This window comes from Anolis sagrei, chromosome 2, assembly GCF_037176765.1.
Source record: "Anolis sagrei isolate rAnoSag1 chromosome 2, rAnoSag1.mat, whole genome shotgun sequence".
NCBI classification, from domain to species: Eukaryota; Metazoa; Chordata; class Lepidosauria; order Squamata; family Dactyloidae; genus Anolis; species Anolis sagrei.
Window position 1 is genome coordinate 180,637,277 of NC_090022.1, and position 24,782 is coordinate 180,662,058.

The 24,782-nt window shown below is 42.8% G+C and overlaps 1 protein-coding gene and 1 long non-coding RNA gene across 2 annotated transcripts in view; both read right to left on the bottom strand.

Annotated features, from left to right (window-relative positions):
• Positions 1–24,782, bottom strand: part of LOC137096110 (uncharacterized) — a 244,488-nt gene that overhangs the window by 59,502 nt on the left and 160,204 nt on the right. The window lies entirely within an intron of this gene.
• The window catches only part of CACNG4 (calcium voltage-gated channel auxiliary subunit gamma 4), a 145,225-nt gene continuing 132,083 nt past the window's right edge, over positions 11,641–24,782 (bottom strand). The window contains exon 4 of the mRNA XM_060763095.2: positions 11,641–15,996. Within this exon, the coding sequence (XP_060619078.1) occupies positions 15,458–15,996 (539 nt within the window). The 3' untranslated portion in view covers positions 11,641–15,457. The remainder of the gene's footprint in view (positions 15,997–24,782) is intronic.

Sequence of the window (24,782 nt, forward strand, 5' to 3'; positions counted from 1 at the left end):
AGGTCCACTCAGTGTTCGAGAAGCAGATCGACCCGGTAGCGGAGCCCACACCAGTAAGGATTAGATTACAGTCAGCCTGGGAGAAGTTAAAAAGTAAAGTTACTGAAGACAATTGCCTGTCCTTCGTGGACAAGATTAGGAAGCCACCGGTTGCATAAAAACCTGGAAGCATTTGTTTAACTTTATTGAAGACAAGAAAAGTTTCTGTTTGATTGTTCAGTAATAAAGGACTTTGTTATTCTTCACAAAGCCATCTAAAGACTATTTGTGGTGGAAAATCCCTGAGAGCTTCTCTTTGGGGGCTCCTGGCTTCTCGCTGGGCTCAAGCTGCACGTCCTAATTTAAAGACAATTCTTTACAGGCCCAGCACGCAACAGAACAATGGGGTTGCACTCCCTCTGAAGTCACAGGTCCGCAACTTGGGTGTCCTCCTGGACTTATCGCTAACGCTTGAAGCCCAGGTGTCGGCAGTGGCTGAGAGGGCCTTCTCACAATTAAAACTCGTGCTCCAGCTGCGATCGTACCTCGTGAAGTCGGATCTGGCCAGGGTGGTCCACGCCTTAGTCACCTCCAGATTGGATTACTGTAATGCACTCTACGTGGGGCTGCCCTTGAAGATGGCTTGGGAATTTAAATTGGTACAACGGGCGGTAGACAGGTTACTAACTGGAGCAACTTACAGGGAGCGGCCAATGCCCCCTGTTTAAGGAACTCCATTGACTGCCTTTCATTTTCTGGTCCCAATTCAAGGTGCAGGTTCTTACCTACAAAGCCCTGAATGGTTTGGGACCTGCCTACCTGCATGACCGCATTTCTATGTACGAACCCACGCGATCTCTTCGATCATCTGGAGAGGCCCTGCTCTCGCTCCCACCCCTTTCGCAGGCACGATTGGTGGGGATGAGGGAGACGGCCTTCTCTGTGGTGGCCCCCTGACTCTGGAACTCACTCCCCAAGGATATCAGACAAGCCCCCACATTGGCAGTCTTTAGGAGGAGCCTGAAAATGTGGCTGTTCCCTTGAATAAGGAAACAATACCCTGCTCTGATCAATTCTCTGCAATTGTCCTCAGAAGCACTTTACTACCTGTTGGGTTGGTCTCCCTACATTATCCTTTAAAACCCTCCTGCTTAGATACATCCTACAGCCGAGAAGGCCCTGCTCCTCGTCCCCACCAGACGCATTTGTGAATATCTCATCAAGTCTCAACCAATTCAACATAGTTTGTGGCAGCCACAAAAACGAAATTTCTGGAGTAGAACAACTACTTTCAAAATAAGTAGCACATAATGAAACAGATAATACCACTTTCAAACCAGGAACAGATTCCCCCCCCCCCCCAAATTTTGTTACATAGTGTTATTGACCGGATGCTACCAGTCAAGATGAACTTCAAGGTGAGATAGTGCTCTAGGTCTGGGACTACTACAAGGTCTGGAGTTCCTCTGTCTTTGGCTTTGCTTGCAGAAGGCGGTGGAGGAAGAATTACACTTTCCCCAAAACTTAAAATAGTTAACTGTTTGTTTAGTAGAAGCTGCTGAACCATGGAGGAGAAAACCCTTCATCTTAATTTCCATGGCTTGACAAGCTGAAAATCAGATTTGTTCTGGATTGCCCTTTTGACTGGAACCGATTAGACACAAGTGGCTAAAAAAACCAAAACAACTTCTTAAAGAATCCCTGGAAAAGGCAATTAAAGGGCATAGGTCCACCAACAATTTCATGCAACATGGGTCTGGCCATTTTCCATCCAATACTGCTCTTTCGACACCAGGCGTTTCCGGTACATAGACACAGACAGATGCATTTAAATTTTTTTTTAATTTTATAATAAGTACAGGATACACTTTGCAAATATATGGGGAAAAACTGAAACACATTGGAAACCACACGTACTAGAAACTTGGAGAAGACTGTCAGCCTTAAGGGAAGAAACTGATTGTGGATAATATGACAGAGCGGCACACGAATCTCACAAATCATCTGATGCAAAACAAAATGGCAAAACACGATGCCATCAGTATTTGGCTGCGCCGGTGTGGCACGAGGCTGGTTCTCTCTGCTGTGAGGTGCCACAATTTGAACTGAGGTGGGAAGGCTCCTTTGGCATCCTCATGCTGGGTGCATCTACTCTGTAGAATTAATGCAGTTTGACACCACTGGAATTGCCATGACTCAATGCTATGGGATCATGAAGGCTGTGGTTTTCCAGGTTCTCTACCCTTTTCTGCCTAAGAGTGCCAGTGTCTCACCCAAATATATATCCCAGGGTGCCATAGCATTTTTTTGGTCATGTCAGAAGAGACTTGTGTCAGGAGTCACTTCTGGTGTGAGAGAATTGGCCGTCTACAAGGATGTTGCCCAGGGGATGCCTGGATGATTTGATGTTTTATCATCCTTGTGGGAGGCTTCTCTCATGTCCCCACATGAGGAGCTGGAGCTGGTAGAGGGAGCTTATCCGCCTCTCCTCAGATTCGAACCTGCGACCTGTCGGTCTTCAGTCCTGCTGGCACAGGGGTTTAACCCATTGTGCCACCGGGGGCTCCAGCATTGAGCATTGAGCCATGGCAATTTGAGTGGTCTCAAACTGCATTAATTCTTCAGTGTAGAGCCGGTTTCTAACAGCAGTGAGCTTGTTCCCTCTGCAGTTGCAACCACCTCCACATAGAAGTGCTGTCTGTGAGAGCATCAGACCCTCCTTCCTCGTAAAGTGACCCACCGGTAACAGGGCCCTTAAGCCTGCTTCGCATGTGACTCCCCCCTCTCCAACATATCAAATTACCTTCGCTTAGGAAAACACATATATATCACAGGATCTCAAGAATGGCACATCGTCTTCCTATCAGATGATGCTTCAAGCACCACAGCAAATATGCATTACTACGTAGAAACTACCTTTATGCAGAATATATATATAGATAAATATATTACGGGGTTGAATCAAGAAAAAGTTGATCCACTTAGGTACCAAATTGACACAAGAGAGTTGTGATGAGCCTTTCCTTCCTTCCTTCCTTCCTTCCTTCCTTCCTTCCTTCCTTCCTTCCTTCCTTCCTTCCTTCCTTTTTTCTTTCTTTCTTTCTTTCTTTCTTTCTTTCTTTCTTTCTTTCTTTCTTTCTTTCCTTCCCAGCCAGGCATGTAGCTGGGAGGGGGGGGGCTTCAGGCCCCCCAAATTTTCAGGGTGGCCCGCGCGAAGGCCTTACTGGTACATTATTTAAACTGTTATGTTTATTCATATCATGATCTGATCACCATGCTCAATATATCCTCAGTATATGGGATAATGATACAAAATATTTGCTAGGGTAGATCTTCGTTCCCCCCCCCCTCCCCGAATCAAACTCAGCCCCTCCTGAATGAAACTGAGTCCCCCCAAATCAAACTTAGCCCCCCCCCCCCCCCCCGAATCAATATCCTGGCTACAGGCCTGATCCCAGCTTTCCACCAAGAAATTCCAGGTGGTTCTTCTATCACCATATTCATCCTCACAACAAGCTGAGTGGTGATGACTGGCTCAGAGTCTCTCAGGGAGTTTTGTTGACAAATGAGGCATTGAATCGAGGTCACCTAGCCCTATTCCAACGTGCTGGCTGTGGTGAATCTATTTTAATGGACTGGCTAGTGTTTGGATCCAGCCCGGCAGGTGATATATCCCTACTCTTTCCTGAATAGTCTGGAACAAGGATGGACTCCAGGCCACATGTGCCCCCAGGGCTGTTTTTGTGCTTCCCCAGTGCCACTCAGAAGTCAACAAAATTGGAGAGCAAATATTCTCCCTAAATTATTTTTGCTCTGGAATGTCCCTGACCTCTAGGAGGTGTGGGCACAATCGTAGTATGTTTAGGGCTCCCCCGATTAAAACCTTATTAATCGTTTTGTAATTGTAATTTTTTTTAATTTTAAAAAATTATTCCAAATGAGCCAGACTGACCTTTAGAGACCTGGAAAGGCCAAAAGCCTGTTCAAGTGTCTGCTAGAGGGCGTTTGGGTAGCAAAAGATAATTTGCTAAAGTGGTTGCAATGTATTAGGTCGGGGGGTGGGGTGGATGTGACCTTAGGGTCTAAGGAGACTAATGCAGCTCCTTAGCCATCCACACTTACCCACCCCAGGTTTAGGATGGGGACAATCACAAAAAGTTTTCTTTTTCTCCTTGGATCGTGAATACATAAAACATAATATCAAGTAAACAGATGATTTGTTTATAGGACTAATGAACAAGCGTATGCAATGTACCTGTCCCGAACAGAAAGATTCACTTGCCTCTGACCTTTCTAATACCAGATACCCCCTTTCCAATTCTGTCTTAAATCTGAGCAAACAAGAAGGTGGATCAGTGAAGGTGGAAACATTTTGTTGTTGTTGTTCATTCGTTCTGTCGTTTCCGACTCTTCGTGACCTCATGGACCAGCACACGCCAGAGCTCCCTGTCGGCCGTCACCACCCCCAGCTCCTTCAAGGTCAAGCCAGGCACTTCAAGGATGCCATCCATCCATCATCCCCTTGGTCGGTCCCTCTTCCTTTTTCCTTCCATTTTCCCCAGCATAATTGTCTTCTCTAATTTTTCCTTTCTTCTCATGAAACATTTAGTGATTCAAATATTCAAGCTGGCTGATGTACTGGGTGGTGCTTGCATGCCATGAGGAGTAACATCCCTGTGATTCCCACCAGAGAACACAGCATGTTGCGAGATGTGACACGCAATCAGAACATAAATCTTAATGGTTTATATGGGTATTCTGAGTATTCAGAAGTGAGTGGAGCCTGTCAAGGGTTCAATGATAGACTGATCATGATATTCAGTGTGCGGAGGTGTATGTATGGATTCTAGTGGGCTAGTAAATGCTTTGTTTTTATTCTGCACCATCCATTTAAAATTGACCTGTGTACATCTCAGCAATTTCCACATTTAACAGACTATACCCATTCAATGTGAAAACCTCTTTTAACTCTCATGACAAAAATCAAGCCTGCTATTTTTGTGTCCTTTTGAAGTGTGTTTCTAAAATCTGAAGGCAAGGGAGGTGCCGGTCATCAAAAAGAAGATCATTGAAATGCCGGCACAAAAGTACATCCTATTTATAATGGCCTTCACATTTGCAAGATCTGACCCCAGGCAAACACTCCAGGCTGAGTTGCCATGTCTAACAGAAAAAGAATTGTTGTGTGCCTTTATGTCATTTCCGACTTCTGGTGACACTAAGGGGAACCTGTCATGGGATTTTCTTGGCAAGATTTTCTCAGAAGGCATTTGCTTTTGCTTTCCTTTAAGGCCGAAAAAGAGAGCCTGACTTGCCCAAAGTTCACCCAATAAGTTTCCAAGGCTGAGTGGGGATCCAAACCCTGGTCGCCAGAGTCATAGTCCAATGCTCAGACCACTTCTCCACAGTTTTAAATACACTTCTGAAATATACACAATATTTTACAGCAATAATAATAATTAATAAACGTGCCAAAGAGCAATTAATATGTTACTAAGCAAAGTGCAAAAAACAATAACACCTCACTCCAAAGTGCTGGCTGTCTTCAAAGGAGCATGTGCCATAATTGGTCTTCATCTGAAATGCAAGACAAGGACTATAGGATTTGCTTGGAGATGAGCACGCAAGTCAAAGCTTTGAAGAGCAACTTATCTAAAGAGCTTTGTGGGACTACCTGGTAACAACTTTGCTATCTACTAAATGTGTCCAATATAATTTTTTGAGGTCTCATGACCATCCTCAACAACAGGATCACAAGTAGATACTCCACTTTCCATTAGGCACATTCACCACGCATTCTTTATGCAGTATCCCATGGCCTATCCATATGTAAGCTCTCTTACTTCAATTTATTTATTTATTTGTTTCGGATATTTCTACCCTGCCCTTCTCACTCCCTAGGGGGGACTCAGGGCGGCTTACATCCGGCACAATTCGATGCCAACAATTGCAATAACAATAGAAACAATAGTTAAAACATACAATTAATACAATATCAACTAAAAAGCCGATCTACAGCCTGCGTTTATCGAGTTCTAAAATCCGTCAATCCATTTAGCATTACCATAGTCCTTTCCAACTCTAGTCATCATTACCTTGTTAGTCTGCCAGATTACCCAAATGCCTGGTCCCATATCCATGTCTTCAGCTTCCTTCTGAAGGAGAGGTGAGATGTTGATGACTTTATTTCCCCGGGGAGTGAATTCCACAGGTGAGGGGCCACCACTGAGAAGGCCCTGTCCCTCGTCCCCACCAGCCTCACTTGTGATAAAGGTGGGGCCGAGAGCAGGGCCTCCCCAGAAGATCTTAAACTCCGTGGTGGGACATAGAAGGAGTTGATCCATCATTTAAGAGTCTGGTCACTTAACTCCCAATTAATTGTCCTCTTATTCTACTTCTTCCCAATGAAGATACAACTCTTCCTGAGCTCTCATGTTAGAGTAACACTGTAAGTCTTATGGTATGTACATGAGAGGCAGGGGGAGGGGGGAGGAAAGACATTTCCAGTGGGGTAAAATCACAACCTTACTAGGTAACAGTGTCTGTTTTTATCTTAAATATTTCAGGGCCTTCTCTATGGTGATCCCCCGACTCTGGAACTCACTCCCCAAGGACATCAGGCAAGCCCCCACATTGGCAGTCTTTAGGAGGAGTTTGAAAACTTGTTCCAATTTGCCTTCCCTGAATAAATAATAATTCCCTGTCCTGACCAATTCTCTGCAAAATGTCCTCTAAAGCATTTTATTCTACCGTTGGGTCGATCAACCCTACCTTACCCTCTAAAAACCCTGCTTAGATTCATTTTACTGCTGTTTACACCCAGTGTTTTAAATTTTTAATCTATTAGATTTGGCCCTGCCCATAGTGTTGGATCCTTATGCTTTAAATGTTTTATTTTATTCCTGATATGTTATTTATAATGGTTTTGTGTTGTGTTTTATTTTTTATTTTACCTGATTTTTTTTGCTGTATTGATTTACTGATGTATGTATTCATAGAATCATAGAATCATAGAATCAAAGAGTTGGAAGAGACCTCATGGGCCATCCAGTCCAACCCCCTGCCAAGAAGCAGGAATATTGCATTCAAATCACCCCTGACAGATGGCCATCCAGCCTCTGCTTAAAAGCTTCCAAAGAGGGAGCCTCCACCACACTCCGGGGCAGAGAGTTCCACTGCTGAACGGCTCTCACAGTCAGGAAGTTCTTCCTAATGTTCAGATGGAATCTCCTCGGGCTTGGCCTCATGTAAGCCGCCCCGAGTCCCCTTGGGGAGATGGTGGCGGGGTATAAATAAAGTTTTTAAATTATTATTATTATTATTATTATTATTATTATTATTATTATTTCTTTGGGAGTTAATCACTAATAAGATGGATGCTGTTAAGAATGAAAAATATAGCAGAGACTAAACATGTGCTTCTAACTCACTTTGTTATTTATTTAATAGATGAACATATTTTCTGATGGGAGTGGGGCCACTTGCTAAAAGACCACTGGTTGGCTAAACTGGTGTTTCCCGTGGGTATCTATTTCAAGGACTGGATTGGATAGAGATTGTCGCAAAACATAACTAGAAAAACATAGAGAGCTTCAAACTGCAGATGTTTCCAAAGACAACCGCTCTGCCCATCAACACTTTTGTTGAGAGAGATGACATTTCCAAAACAATTGTATTTAATAGTTTTCTTTTAAAAAATAAGGTGGTATTTGACATTTCTTTCACATTTGGATTTTTTTTCACCCCCCCCCCCACTGTTCTTGGATGACCACAGAGATGCGCAAAGTCCTCAGTTGCCAGTGGACTGCAACTCCCAGTATCTTTGTTCTGGTACAGCTGTACCAGGAGCTCCACCTTTATTTGCTTTGTAGTAAATGTTTGCTTGCAGTCCTAGGTTTCAGGGACTCTGCAGATAGGTGGCTTCTTTTGGTTGCAGTCATAGGGCAAGTCACCTGTCCATCATCGTTAAGTTTTGGTCCCATCCCTTGCTCAGGGCAATTGGGAAGGGAAGGGACTCATTTTTTAGTTAGTCTCAGCAAGGAAAGCCAATGTACAGGACGTGTGTAAGCTTCCCCTGTACAAAAGCTTCAACCCCTAAGAATTTCCAGGGAAAGAATTTCCAGGAAAACAGCCCTAAAGACCAAAGAACTCCAGCTGAAGAACATCTACTGCCTTGCTGGTAGGTCCACTCGGCGTTGAAGACGCAGTTCGACCTGGTAGCGGAGCCCACATCAGTAAGGGTTAGATTACAGTCAGCCTGGGAGAAGTTAAAAAGGGGATTTTCCTTTAAAGAAGAAGTTATTGAAGACAGTTGCCTGTCCTTCGTGGGCAAGATTAGGAATTCACCAGTTGCCTGAAAGCTTGGAATCATTTGCTTAACTTCACTGAAGACAAGAGAAGTTTCTGTTTGATTGTTCATTAATAAAAGACTTTGTTGTACTTCTCAAGCCATCTAAAGACTGTTTGTGGTGGAAACCTCTGAGAACTTCTCTTTAGGCCCCCTGGCTTCCCGCTGGGCAAAGGTTGCACATCCTGTTCTAAAGGAACTTCTTTACAGGCCCAGCGCACGACAGAACAATCTTCACTATTGACTTTGCTAGAAAGGGTTGGTGGGAGCTGCAGTCCAACATCTGAAATGCCACACTTTGGGCTATGACTAAGGACCTCATCCATGGACTCTGGGCTGTTTTCATGCTTTTAAGAAGCAGAGTCGCATAGAAGTCCCATAGAGGCCTTCACATGATGTAGGGGCACTTCTGGTGGGATTCAATTTCCACAGCGTATGGAAACGTTGCCCAGAATGCATTTTGGGGAGTTTTGAGGTGCTTCCTGTCTCCAAATGGGGGAAAGCAGGGGAAACCTGGATCTAGATGAGAAATATATGTGGATGACTGGCCATCTCAGAAGACGAACCTCGACGGGGGGGAACAGAGTAAGACAGTTCCTTCTGTTATCCGCTTTCTTCCTGGGATGTCATAGAATCATAGAGTTGGAAGAGACCTCATGGGCCATCCAGTCCAACCCCCTGCCAAGAAGCAGGAATATTGCATTCAAATCACCCCTGACAGTTGGCCATCCAGCCTCTGTTTAAAAGCTTCCAAAGAAGGAGCCTCCACCACACTCTAGGGTAGAGAGTTCCACTGCTGAACGGCTCTCACAGTCAGGAAGTTCTTCCTCATGTTCAGATGGAATCTCCTTTCTTGTAGTTTGAAGCCATTGTTTTATGTCCTAGTCTCCATGGAAGCAGAAAACAAGCTTGCTCCCTCCTCCCTGTGGCTTCCTCTCACATATTTATACATGGCTATCATATCTCCTCTCAGCCTTCTCTTCTTCAGGCTAAACATGCCCAGCTCCTTAAGCCGCTCCTCATAGGGCTTGTTCTCCAGACCCTTGATCATTTTAGTTGCCCTCCTCTGGACACATTCCAACTTGTCAATATCTCTCTTGAATTGTGGTGCCCAGAATTGGACACAATATTCCAGGTGTGGTCTAACCAAAGCAGAATAGAGGGATAGCATTACTTCCCTAGATCTAGATAGTGAATCCTTTCCTGACCAGTTATGTTATAGATTTATTGATCTCCAACTCCTACCAATGTTCATGCTAGCTAGGGATAGTCTCATACATCTGAAGATCACCAGGTAGGAGAAAGTGGCACAGTATTCAGAAGTAACTCATACAGAACTTACTTTGTCTTGGGATTGTAACTTTGAAGATCCAAGGGTTTGACTTCCCCATGACACTCATTCCAATTTTCAGATTCTTCCCAAATACAACCCTTTTTTAGTGCCAGGAAAGTGGGGGAAAGCAGGGAAAAGCAGAGGGAACCGTCTTACATCTTTCCTTCCCACCTGCCCTGTCTTTAGGGATGGCCAACCATCTCATTTACTTACCTCACATTCCCCCATCTTTCCTATGCTTTAGCCCATCTTTCTCTATCAGGAGTCGATTGACATCCAACTCCTGGCAGAAGTCGTCCAGGGGACTCCTATGGGGCTCTGCTTCCCAAGTGCATGGAAATGAAGCCCGAAGACTATGGGATGAAGTCCTGGCAATATGCAATACTAGGGAAGAGTAACAAAACCAACTGTGAGAAGCTTTAATGATTCCTTTTCATGGTGGCTGAAAAAGAAACATTATACTTACTTGGAAAAAAATGAGCAAAGCTGCACTATTATATTCATTTACCTGGTAGTGAATTTACTGCATTAAACAGATCTTATTGAGTTGACACACTGTGCTTTTTTTTTTTTTTTGGTCATGTCAGGAGTGACTTGAGAAACTGCAAGTGGCTTCTGGTGTGAGAGAATTGGCCGTCTGCAAGGATGTTACCAGGGGACGCAAGGATGTTTTGATGTTTTACCACCCTTGTGGGAAGCTTCTCTCATGTCTCCGCGTGGAGAGCTGGAGCTGACAGAGGGAGCTCATCCGCACTCTCCCTGGATTCGAACCTGCAACCTGTCGGTCTTCAGTCTTGCCAGCACAGGGGTTTAACCCACTGCACCACCGGGGGCTCCTGACACATTGTGCTCAAGTACGTTTATGTGAAAATATGTTATACTAGCCGTCCCCTGCCACGCGTTGCTGTGGCCCAGTCTGGTGATCTGGAAAATAAAGTAATGAGAAAATGTTGGTTTCCAATATATGTAATTTCTTTATGCTTGTGGGTAAACAGTATTTCTTGTTTCTTTGTCAGTGTTGATGTGGAGAGTGTCTGGTTTGCCTACTCTGGAACATGCAACATATAATTGTCCTTCTTTAGGGGTCCCTTTCAAATCTATGATACTATATCTGTGTGCGTGTGAATCATATCTATCTATCTTTCTATCTATCTTTATGACTGAACGGCTCTTTGTCAGGAGGGCTTTTTGATTACATTTTCTTGCCCTGGTGAAGGAAGTTGGATTGGATGGCCTTAAGTATTTTCTGTTGGTCATGGGGGTTCTGTGTGGGAAGTTTGCCCCAATTCTGTCGTTTGTGGGGTTCAGAATGCTCTTTGATTGCAGGTGAACTACAAATCTCAGTAATACAAATCCCAAATGTCAAGCTGTGTTCATATTTGGGCATATGGAATATTTGTGCCAAGTTTGGTCCAGATCCATCATTATTTGGGTCCACAGTGCTCTCTGGATGTAGGTGAACTACAACTCCCAAACTCAAGGTCAAACCGTTCTAGTGTTTTCTGTTGGTCATGGGAGTCCTGTGTGCCATGTTTGGTTCAATTCCATCATTGGTGGAGTTCAGAATGCTCTTTGATTGTTGGTGAACTACAAATCCCAGCAACTACAACTCTCAACTGACAAAATCAAAAAAAAAATTTGAGTGAAGGACATACATTGGGTTGTTAGGTGTATGCTGTCCAAAGTTGGTGTCAATTGGCCCACTGGTTTTTGAGTTCTGTTAATCCCACAAATGAACATTACATTTTTATTTATATATAGATAGTTGTATTGTTGGGTGCTTTGTTGGGTAGATGTTTTGATTGAGGGAGGAGAATCTTTTGAATTTCGGAGCAACAAACATTTGTTTCATAGCTATGGAAATTGCAGCCTACCCCACAATGGTCATGATTTCCACTAGACATCAGCGCAAACAAAAAATGGTACAGAGATACAGACAAGTGTTGGCAAATTCGACTCTAATAGTAACAGAAACACTGCCACCGGAGGAATACGTTCTGTATATTTCCTTTTAAAAAAATCCAACAAATTCAAATTTCACAAGATAGCATTCATTTCAATGCAGAAAATTCTTAGAAAGGTAACTCTACATCAAGATTTTGCTCGGAAAAGGGAACAATATCTATAGCTATGGATCTTTTAATTACAACAACTACAAATGAGGGTTCAATTCTACCTGTTAGCTATAACTAACACAAAAGGAGGATAAAAAATAATAATAATAATAATTCATGAAAATCGCACTTGAAAATACAGTGACAAGAGGTATAAAATAGTAAGCACTTTTAAGTATGACACACAAAGTTGACTCTGTAATGTACGCTCCTACTCCGCATCACAGTATATTACTTTAACTTTTAAGGAAGCCTCCCAAAGAAAGAAAGACATTTATTTGTGAAAACATAAACACATACACAGGTGTGTGTGCGTGAGTGCGTGTGCACACACAAACGACTTCGCATTTTTAGCAAATCTTGAAATACACTTTTCGTTTCTTTCAAAAATGAAAAAGAAGAAAAGGGACTTAGTTTCAATCAGGAAGACAGAAAAGGGCAGACCAGAAAAGTACTCTTGGCATAAAGGATAAGAGCCTGGGGAATTAAAATATAATTATAATTCAATGTGATACTGACCACCAGCTGAGATGGCTTATAAAAAGGACAAAAGTCATGGAAAATGATATGTTTTTACGCCATCCCAGAGGATAGGACTCTGAATCAATGGTTATTAGTAGATGGATCACTTTGTGGAAAACAACAGGGGATTGCTATATTCGTTGGGTCTGGCATTTCCAGTTTGTACCAAGGACAAGAAGGATGGAGCCAATGAATTTTGGCAAGGCATTTTTCTCTCAGCATAAAATATTTACTCTTTTGGCCCACAACTCCCAGTATCATCAACCTAGGGAATTTTGTGAGCTGTAGTCAATTCCATCCCAACCCCTCCATCTCTGTTTTTCATGTTCGTAAGATGCATTAAAACTACTCTGACATCCAGTACTGTCAGAATTTGTTTCCCTTCCTTCCTTCCTTCCTTCCTTCCTTCCTTCCTTCCTTCCTTCCTTCCTTCCTTCCTTCCTCCCTCCCTCCCTCCCTCCCTCCCTCCCTCCTTCCTTCCTTCCTTCCTTCCTTCTTTCCGGAAAGCATCTCTGAGCTGACAAAAGAGCACAAGCACCGTGAAAGTTTCTAAAATTGTCTCTTTTAAGGTCAGCTCACATTGTGAACTAGAAATTGAACTCAGTGTGAGAGAATTGAAGGAGTCCTAGGCCCCTTCTACACTGCCACATAAAATCCAGATTATCTGCTTTGAATTGGATTATATGGCAGTGTAGGCTCCCTCACTGCCATATAATCTAGATTCTCAAAACAGATAACCCACTTTATTTGCCTTGATAATTATACGGGTCTACACTACCATATAATCCAAAGTAGATAAATTGGATTTTATATTACGGTGTAGAAGGGGCCTAGACTGCTATATAATCTAGTTCAAAGCAGATAATCTGGATTTTATACGGCAGTGTAGAAGCCCAGATGTCCTCATCAATCTGATTCTGATTCTCCAATCACTATCTTTGAGATTTCAAACAAGTAGCTGTGTTAGGCCCCTTCTACACTGCCATATAAAATCCAGATTATCTGATTTGAACTGGATTATGTGGCACTCCAGACTCATATAATCCAGTTCAAAGCAGATAAAATGGATTATCTACTTTGGTGATCTGGATTATATGGGAGTGTAGATCTAGCTTCACCTTCCCAGACTTTTCTGGAAATAGCTACTCTCAAAGGAAGGAATGACTGGCAATGAGAGCAGTTATTTTTCCAGGAGGAGTGATCAACCTTCCTATACATGGGAGACAATACTTCCTGATGGAAGGAGTAGGCAATATGTTGTTTCACTTGGGACAGTTGTGTTCCTTTTAGTCTGGAAAACCCAATCCAAGGAGTCAGAGTTTCTGGAACTGGCAATGCCCCAGCATTATCATCTCAGGCATTACATCTTTATTTTTGGTGGTATTTATAATACAATTAAGAGTGTATATGTATAGTTTGATTGTTTCAAATAGTTGCTTCTGGTTGACATTTCCCCCACATATCGGTGGGGAAAAAGGTGCTCTAAATCTTCAGTTATTACATAATCCATTGAGTTATATTTTCTGATTGTGTTCATTACACCACATTTTAGGGTGGTCCTATAGCTTTCCATTACAGTTTCCAAACATGGCTCTTCTAAATGTTGGATTTAAATTCCCATTAAACTCAAATTGGCATGGCCAATTTTTGGGATTTGGAGTCCAACATCTGGAGGAAACAATTCTGGATAAAGAATTTCAGGAAACCGGGCTGGGAAAAATCTCTGTCCAAGGCACCAGGAAAGTCAATAGGCTGGTGATGTCATTTGGTTTAGGAAGAATCAGAATGGTTATATTTCAATTCCACGAACTTTATGGGATTCTCGTTGTCTTCTCCTGCAAATACTTGAAATGTGTAATGAGGCGCTGATAGATTTATTGTTGAATGATGTTTTGAGATATGTAGTATCTTTTCCTGGCTCTTCAAATTAATGACCTCTTCACACGTACTGTGGAATTGCCACAGATCATGGCAATTCCAGGAGTTCACATCCGGCGGTGTGGGGAACCCCTTGCCCCACAACCCGCATCGGTTGACTCACCCATGTTCTCATCTCACAGACGGAAGCATCTGCTGCTTGGCTTCCCCCATTGATCCAAGTCAACACAGGAAGCCTCCTATGCTGCTGCTGTGGCAACATGCACCGGTTTGCCTTCTCCTTTAAGATGGAGCCCCGCAATACATTGTATAATGGAAACCAACGGGTTCCATTTGAAAGGAGAAGGCACTGGTGCATGCTGCTGATTTATCCCCCATGTGATGAGGTCGTAAGTCAAATTGTCTATTCCCTATTTTTGAAGAAGGGGGTCTATTTGCATCACATTCTTTTATCTTAAAATGTTATTTACTCAAGTGGTATACAGACCAAAGTATTATTCAAAATGTAATGACACTGAACAGGCTTATGGGGCAGGAGAGCAAAATGTTCCCCGTAACAGAACAACTGAGTCAAACATCACTTGGGTCTCTCACTAAACAAGGATTCCATATAGAGATAAACAGTTTCATTAAGTACCCAGACTATATGTCTCTTTACAGTGTGCACAAGTCCCAATAGTAGAACCATGATTCACGCAAATCATTGCTTTCCTGATTCCATTCCAAGAGTCTGCAGATAGCGAGTCTTCCAGAACGAAATGATCCACTACCATTCCCGATAGTTTGCTTTTTTCTTTAAGAAGAGGTGGTTGTTTCTACAGAAAGGTCTACTCCCTCTTTGTTCAGCTCAAAGGAACGCATGTGACTGGTTTGGGTTTGCATCAAGGGACAGCATTATAGAAAGAAAGAAAAGATGAAAGAAAAAGCCCACATTGAAAATTTTAAAAACCTACCTCAGCTAAAATGTTTCCATTGTCACACGTTACACTACACGTACTACAAAAGTGCTGGGATATGAGCTGCTGATTTCAATTTCTTGTATATGCGTATGTGAGACACTGAGAATCTGAATTAAACAAATTTTCAAAAGAGTTTATAAAAACCAGCTAGAAATGTATAGTTCAGCAGTGTTAGGTTATTTCACTATTTCAGTATCTCTGTTTGCAACCTCTTGCTGTGATTTTATCTTGAGGTATGCAAGATTGTTTTTCAGCCCTCCCCCTCGTCATATATAAAAGATCTGAATTTTGTGTCATTTTTTAATTAAAGAGGCAGCCAATCTCTTCAAACGGGCGTGGTTCTCCTGTTGACCATGTTGATATGAAGTCCTTCCTTGAATTCCTTTTGAAGGAAATTGTGGACTTGAAGAAAACCAGCATCTTGTTCCATATTGTAACTTGGAGCAGTGGTAACTTTTAAGGGTTCCCTGGAGAGGGTGTACATGGAGAATTCATTCATGGGGATGGAGCCGGCCATTTTCAGGCCCAGTGGAGAAACATCCCTGGATGGAGAAGGCTCCGTGGACCGAGAACTTGATCTGGACCTCCTCCTCCTATACCTATAGCTTGGCATTCTGGCATATGGAGAAGAAGAAGAAGTCTTGAGGAATTCCCTCTTGGTTTTAAACCGCAGTTCCTTGTTTTTTTCAATATAAATGTTCACAGCTAGAACTCCAACTGTTTCTGCCACAATGAAAGACAACGCTCCAAAATAAAAAGACCAGCCGTAATTGTATTGGTTCTTTTTGTCCTCATCCCGTTTGTCGCTAGGATCACCTGCGTTGCTGGATATGTAGACGATTATCCCAATTATGTTACTTAAACCTGGAAAGTAAGGGATAAAAATAGTTCAGTTAGGGGAATCATTTCAATGAACAATAATCATCACTCTCAAGTTTGGAGCAGATATACTTTACCCTCAAGTGACATGGAATGACCATTTGTGATAATTCAGGTATTATGCTGGGAAAGAGCAAGCTTGGTCCTTCACTCCAGCAATAAATCCAACTGCCAAACCAAATCAATTGTTTCACAAACATTATGTGTGATTCCCACTAAATCAATGCTTTTGTTCTAGCTGGGACAAAGAACTGGAGCCCCTTCTACACAGGCCCTAAAATGTGGAAGAAATGAGGATAAAAGGATGTGTGTGTGGCTAAATGATGGTTAAGTAAAATGCAAGATTATTTGGATTAATAGCTGAAAAACATGTGTTAAAAATGGGTGCTTAAAACCCAATTTCGGCCAAAAAAATTAGCACATTTGCATGATTGTATGTCCCTACAGTTAAGGAAAACACTGGACTCCATTCCTATATGCTCGTTTGGATTGCTATAATGCATGTCTGCATTTTAAATGGAACCATGGCCACACAGGTGGCTAAATGGAATCACAATTGGAAAGCAATTCCCATGAAAACTCTCCAAAATCATTCCTTTGTTTTGATGTTTATGAAATTAAACAGAGCTTGAATTTACAGTAAGGTACAGAGAGATAATAAGAAATCTGCTTGTGTGTACATTTAAATATCAGCATTAGCGCCTATAAGGCCCAGGGAACCTCAGAGAGTAAATTTTAAAAAATTAAGTAAACTCCCAGCGTATGTCCCCCGGCTATCTTGTGGATGTCTAAAATATGTTACAAACAAAGATGTCAGTATGGTGGGGGGACCATTTACCGAGGGCAGGTCTGTGTTTGGGCTTGCTATTAGATCCTGCAATTTTTTGCTCCACTTCTCTGACCCGGATTATGATTCAAATTTAATAGAAAAAGACCAGGAAAAGGTCAATAGCAGTCTCAGCTCATAGCTTCCATGTTGATTGATATGAGTTTGTTCCACTTTTTAGTCCAAACTTTAAGTGAAATGTCCAGTACATTTTTTTCATATTGTATAGCCCCTCTAAAGTTTAAAATAAAACCCAGAGTGGATTTACCATGTCAACGACACAGAAGCCAGCACCCACTACTGGTTAACACTCAAATTATGTTAATGTTGTAAATTTCTCTGGGGAGAGTATTACAGATTCCGATACATAATACTCTGATCCTTGATTTAAATTTTTCTGTAAGGAAAATGGTTTAAAGAATGTTGCTGTAGAGTGTATCAATGCAAGCAAAGTGGTAAACAATTCCCTCTGCCTAAATCCTCTACCTGCTGTCCCAAACCTTTTTTTATGCCTTCTAAGACTTTCCTGAGAACAAAGTGTTGCTGGCTCTGAGGTGCACCGTGGTGCCAATACAAAAGAAGCTTCCTGGCAGAAATCCTCAATGGCTTTTTTTTGTTTATGTATGGAGCATTGGCTGCATCCTGTTCACTCATGCCTTCTGTAAGAGGATGATGAAGACAGCCTAGGGGAAGACCAGCAAGATATTCGGACCCTAAGAGGAAGATGCAGAACACCAGCTTTCCAAATTAGAAAGCAGAAAATGCAAAGCAAAGAAAAAAACGGGAGGCAGTACTGGTGGATCAAGCAAGTCAAATCCATAACAATATATAAGATTGTCTTCTAAACAGCGAGCCATCTGCTCCATTTGAAAAGTGTGCTGCGGTAAATCACAGAGGGGAAAGCCAAGCCCAGACGCACAGGCACCTTGTCGGGGAATGACAAGGAGTAACACTTTCCCCCTTTTGTGTGTGTATCAGTAAATGCTGCTGAAGAGCTAGGAGTTACATAATTATCCAGGGAGATTTCTGAAGCCCCTGGCACTGAAGGCGAAGCTCTTACACCCACGCGATGTTTGTAAGCAGCCCTGTGCTTTGGAAAGCAAAATAATCCACTAATATATTCCTAGAATAATAAGCACCTTGGTATCTAGGGTCACTTCTAGCATGTGTGGTGCATGTTTTATTGTCAGGCTGTCTGCAAAATGGAACTGTCGTAGTCTCCTTGGTTTTTTTTGTCGTGTCAGGAGCGACTTGAGAAACTGCAAGTCGCTTCTGGTGTGAGAGAATTGGTCATCTGCAAGGACGTTGCCCAGGGGATGCCCGGATGATTTGATGTTTTTATCATCCTTGTGGGAGGCTTCTCTCACGTCCCCACATGAGGAGCTGGAGTTGATAGAGGGAGCTCATCTGCCTCTCCCCGGATTCGAACCTGTGACCTGTCGGTCTTCAGTCCTGCTGGCCCAGGGGTATAACCCACTGCGCCACTGGGGGCTCTGGTCTCCTTGGTGTAACAAATACTTAGTGCTTCGAGGATTGAATTCAAATCTCCTGGCATCTGGGGAATTTTCCTTCTCATCCCCACACAGAATCATAGAATCACAGAATCAAAGAGTTGGAAGAGACCCCATGGACCATCCAGTCCAACCCCCTGCCAAGAAGCAGGAAAATTGCATTCAAAGCTCCCCTGACAGATGGCCATCCAGCCTCTGTTTAAAAGCTTCCAAAGAAGGAGCCTCCACCACACTCCGGGGCAGAGAGTTCCACTGCTGAACAGCTCTCACAGTCAGGAAGTTCTTCCTAATGTTCAGATGGAATCTTCCTTCTTGTAGTTTGAAGCCATTGTTCCGTGTCCTAGTCTCCAGGGAAGCAGAAAACAAGTTCGCTCCCTCCTCCCTGTGACTTCCTCTCACATATTTATACATGGCTATCATGTCTCCCCTCAGCCTTCTCTTCTTCAGGCTAAACATGCCCAGCTCTTTAAGCCGCTCCTCATAGGACTTGTTCTCCAGACCCTTGATCATTTTAGTTGCCCTCCTCTGGACACATTCTAACTTGTCAATATCTCTCTTGAATTGTGGTGCCCAGAATTGGACACAATATTCCAGGTGTGGTCTAACCAAGGCAGAATAGAGGGGGAGCATTACTTCCCTAGATCTAGACACTATGCTCCTATTGATGCAGGCCAAAATCCCATTGGCTTTGTTTGCCGCTACAATACATTGTTGGCTCATGTTTAACTTGTTGTCCACAAGGACTCCAGGGTCTTTTTCACATGTACTACTCGCGAGCCAATTCTGTATCTTTGCATTTCATTTTTTCTGCCTAAGTGGAGTGTCTTGCATTTGTCACTGTTGAACTTTCAGAAGAGGGACGGTGGCAGACAAGTCATTCACATATGATATGTATTAATTATACTTTTGCTCTTCACTGAGTTCTTTTCTCCCAACTGGGTAGGCACCTATACTGTAGAATGGACACAGTTATGACATTAATTTAACTGCTATGGTTGAATTTTATAGAATCACGGGAGTTGTAGTTTTACAAAGCCTTGAGCCTTCTCCATCAAAGAGTGCTGGGGCTCACCAAATTACCAATGCCAGATTCCATAGCATTGAGACATAGTAATTAAAGTGGTGATAAACTGCATTAATTCCATAGTTTAGATGCCCTCAAATATATTTAAGCTTCTCGCTTTTGAGAGTCAGAGTATTAAAAGTGTGCATGTGAGAAAGTATGTGAGTATGCAACTATCCCAACCTGGTTTTCTCTCTCTATTGGTGGGGATGAGAGACAGGGCCTTCTCAGTGATTGCCCCCCTGTTATGGACCTCCCTTTCTGGCAATATTAGATTAGCACCCTCCCTCCTGTGCTTCAGAAGGATAGTGAAGACCTGGCTGTGGGACCAAGCCTTTGGGGAAGAGCAGTGAAGCAATAATAGAATGGAATCATGAGATGGTTTTTAAGAAACTGATTTTAAAGTGGATATAAGTGATTTTAATGTTTGCATATATTTATGGTTTTATGTCCCAGTATTGAATGTTTGCTGTATATATATTGTTCTCCGACTTAAGTGCCCAGCAGGGTGAGAAGGGCGGAATATAAATGTTTTAAATAAATAAATAGATACAACAAGTTCATGCTGGCTGGGAATTATGGGAACTATAACCTACGACAACTGGATGGTATGAGGTCGGAAAAGACTGTTATCATATATTATGCAATAGCAATCAAGATACCAAGATATCAAGATGGGCATACCAAATTACCTTATCTCTCTCCTGAGGAATCTGTATAAGGACCAAGTAGTGACAGTAAGAACTGATCATGGAACAACAGACTGGTTCAAGATTGGAAAAGGTGTACAGCAGGGTTGTATACTCTCACCCATCCTATTCAATTTGTATGCAGAACACATCATGCGATATGCGGGGCTTGAGGAATGCAAGACTGGGGTGAAAACATTAACAACCTTAGATATGCAGATGACACCACTTTGATGGCCGAAAGTGAGGAGGAGCTGAGGAGCCTTCTAATCAAGGTGAAAGAAGAAAGCGCAAAAGCTGGGTTGCAGCTAAGCATAAAAAAACACCAAGATTATGGCAACAAGAATGATTGACAACTGGGAAATAGAGGGAGAAAACATGGAGGCAGTGACAGACTTTGCATTTCTAGGTGCAAAGATTACTGCAGATGCAGACTGCAGCCAGGAAATCAGGAGACGCTTACTTCTTGGGAGGAAAGCAATGACAAATCTTGATAAAATAGTGAAGAGTAGAGACATCATACTGGCAACAAAGATCCACATAGTAAAAGCAATGGTATTCCCCGTAGTCACCTATGGATGTGAAAGCTGGACCATGGGGAGGGCTGAGCAAAGGAAGATAGATGCTTTTGAACTGTGGTGTTGGAGGAAAGTTCTGAGAGTGCTTTGGACAGCGAGAAGATCCAACCAGTCCATCTTCCAGGAAATAAAGCCCAGCTGCTCATTGGAGGGAAGGATAGTAGAGGCCAAGATGAAGTACTTTGGCCACATCATGAGAAGAAAGGAAAGCTTAGAGAAGACAATTATGCTGGGGAAAATGGAAGGAAAAAAGGAACAGTGGCCGACCAAGGGCAAGATGGATGGATGGGATCCTTGAAGTGACTGGATTGACCTTGAAGGAGCTGGGGGTGGTGACGACCGACTGGTCCATGAAGTCACGAAGAGTCGGAAATGACTGAATGAATGAACAGCAACAAATCAAGATACCTGTCCCCTATCCAGCTATCCCTTGCTTGTGAACAATGTGTGTAAGTGGATTGTGAAGCTACTGGACACACAAGGGTTTTCTCTATCACTTCAACACCAGGAATGTCTCCGAGCTGACATTCACAATGAATGAATGTGGATAAGGTGCGGGAACACTGAATCACCAAAAGACATGCAACTTAGTTGCAAAACTGGTGAAGATGATTTTTTTGTCTGAAGTGCTCCATGCACATTACCATGTAGCACCAGTGCAGGTTTGACTTCTTGCCAGCATCTCCTCACACTTCACTCACAACTGAGTGAATATAGAAGTTTTGTGGGTGCATCCAATAGAGCCAGAGGCAAATGGCTCCAAAAGAGGCAACGGGTAAGTGTGACTAGGGCTTCCGATGTGCTCAGTACATTCTGCAGAGCAAGGACACACAAACAAAAACATGGCCTACTAGCGTTAGGAATCTGCATGTCTTTGGCTTAATCCAGTTGCTAATCTGAGTGAGCGTATCCCCACTCAGTCAATTGCTAAATGGCAAGTCAACACTTATGAGCTGATGCAATTAATTCAGGCTTCTTGTGTGTTTTCATCTGACAAAACTCCATTCATGCTTTTGGGGATTTTCCGTGGGTGACGTGTTAGCACTCTGACAGGAAAGCTCATACAAAAATAATTTGGGGCCAGAACGTTCCTGAGGCTAAAATTATGCTCATAAAGCTACCAACGAAGAGTGCATGAGTTAGTGAATGGCCACAGGCTTTGCCCTAGCTCTGAGGTATCAATCGTTAAAAAGCATGTGCCATTTGCTTGCAGAATTCAGAAACTTCACCCAGGGCTTACTAGAACTCAGACTCAAAATCAATTTTGCATTCAGTCTGTCATTCAAAATAGAGTAGTGGCTGGTGACTTCCCTGTCACTCTAGTGAGGCTATTTTGGGTTTTAGCTTAACTTAAAAAGAGATATCCCAGTTAGGATATTGAGGATAGGACTTAGTAGCCTGGATAGCGCCTTTAAACCAGTAAAATCTGTAGTGACAAGGGGAAAGATTTCATAAAGATACTGGCTGGCATTCAGGACCAGACCTATGGATACGTATTTTGGTGTTACAAACCCACAGTAGATCTTTAATCATATAATCCCTAAATATTCATGATTGAAGGAGCGGGGTGGCACCCCCATCGTCCTCTGCCAGCCCTCCATTTTGCCCCCAAAACTTACCAGAGGTGCCTGGATGCATGTGCAGACCCACTCAAAGACAGCTTCTGACGTGTCCAAATGACACATCAGGAGGTGAGGAGGCAGTACTGGCTACATGGGAGGGTTGAATATCTCAGTTCCTCCCAGGATTTAGCCCTGTCTGCAAGGGCCCTGAGATTATGGGCAGTTCCGGACAGCAGGATAAACCGGGAACAATCATGTTTTAAAAACATGCAAGTTCCTGGTTTCTAGTCCACCCCCTCATCTGAAAGTGCATGTTTCTGGGGTGGGTGTGCAGATGCCCTGCTGGGCTTTCCAGCAGGGCACCTGGATAGAAAATAAAACACATTTTAAAAGCCTTTTAAAAACCAAAATAACTCACCAGGTCTCAATTTTCTCTTCTTCGGCCCTCTTCTGGGTTGTATCAATGACGGGCCTAGAAAAGGGGGGAGGGGAGGGAGAGCGATTTTTCTCCTCATCCCCCTTTTCCAGGAGTGTCATTGGTATGACCCAGGAGAGGGTCAGAGAAGGGACAATGGAGGCCTGGTGAGTTATTTTGTTTTTTAAAAGGCTTTTAAAGGGGAGGGGATGGGGGCTGTTTTGGGTTTCTTGGACTTCAGCAGCCCAAAAATCCTGAGACAGTTGTGTGGATTGAGACGCATTCCCCGGGCCCAATCCACACAGCTCCCAAAACTGGAAAGACTGGTTCTTTTGAAAGACCCGTGTCTTTCCAGCAAAAAAATAATCTCAGGACAAAGGAGAGTTTTCCTCCTTGTGCTGCATGCACTTGCTTTTCTCTGGGACGTCATCTGGACGCGCCTTTTGAAGAAGCAGGAGCTCTCACTTCTAAGGGCCTGTCTGGGAGGGCCCTATGATGATCAGAAGCAGGATTCCTTGTTGCTGCCTCACTGGCCGGGTGTTGTGGTTCAGCCAGAGGATGAGGGTGAGGGGACTAATGGGCTTGCCAGTGTGGAAAATGAGGATCACAATTTTGACTGGGAACATGTGTCTGTGATCAGAGAGAAACGGCTTCAGAGTAGAGCGGGGATAGAATTATTGAGACAACAGAAGATAGGGACAACTTTTTCCCTAGTCGTTCCTTGGCAATGGGTGATAAGGAACTGGAGGAAAAGGATCTTCCCCCTGGGAACACACCTATAGTCAGTTGCAGTTTAAGCTTGACCTCCGGGGGGGAGGGAGCCAGATTATGGAGATCACAGAGAATTCATGAGAAACAACAGAGTGAGAAATCCCTGAAACAACAAAGCAAATGCCAAAGGCATGACTTCATGGCTTTGTGTTCTTTAAGTTAAAGCATTGTTTACTCAAGGAGTTAGAGCAGGCAATATTCCTTTACCGTAATGATGTGATGATGAAGTTTTTATTGTACTGTGTTGTACTATTTTAATATGTAATGATTTGTACTTGTTGTTCTTTTATATGATTGTACTTTATATATGCTGTAAACCGACCTGAGTCCCTCGTCGAGGTTGAGAAGGCCGGTATAGAAAACCTCTAAATAAATAAATAAATAATACCGTCAAGTTCCTAGGCTAGCTGTCATGTTCATGAATCTTGTCTCTTGTATTTTTGCCTAAGTCAAGTCTTGGTTTTCATGTTTATGAATTCATACATACTATTTGGATTACTATTCATGGATTTTTACCTGTGATTTGGATTACAGTTCATGGATTTATGCCTATGTTTTGAATTCTGATTTCTTCATGTATCTTGTCTTTTTGGAACTCTTATGTGTGGACTATTGCCTATTAATACCCTTTTCTTCTATTGCTTTTTTTGGACATTGCTTTTGATACTTTTTTGCTTTTAAACTATTTAGTTAGAAATCCTGGAGTCTTGTGTGATGCATTGTGTGGCGCAGAGGTGCTTCCAGGCCAGAATGCAACAAAGGGGATGGAGGTGTCATTCATCCACATCCCAATCTTCAGGAGAATGAACCAACTTTTATGCTTGTGACTGATGCCAGATAAAGTAGGTTGGGGGAAGGGGAGAATCAGGTTAGGAGACACAACCACACAATTAAAGTAGTCATATAACTGAAAAGTACATTGTTTATACTTGGACATCATGACAAACCAAGATTTATTGTGACTGGAACAACCCATAGTGAACTTTAGGTGTGCGCACTCTTTCTTTCTGGCACAGCTGGAAGGAGGAAATCAGAAGCTTTCCTTCCATTTGCATTTAATGACATTTATAAATAAACAGCAGCTCCACATGCAGACATTTATAAATAAATGTCTGCACCAGAACTTGGAAATTTCTTTTTTGGATCAACAAATCACAGATTCTTCCAGTGTGCATGATCGCTTGGAATTAGAATCCAAGAAGTAATTATTCCAAGCTCTGATCTAAATCTGGAACCATCATTATTTTTGCTATAATGTATTGATTACTTCCTGTGAAAAGGCTGTTTTTGCACAAAAACAGCCATGTGTGTACTTTGTGCAGAATAAGTCCTGAACTGCAGAGATTATTGTCAGCC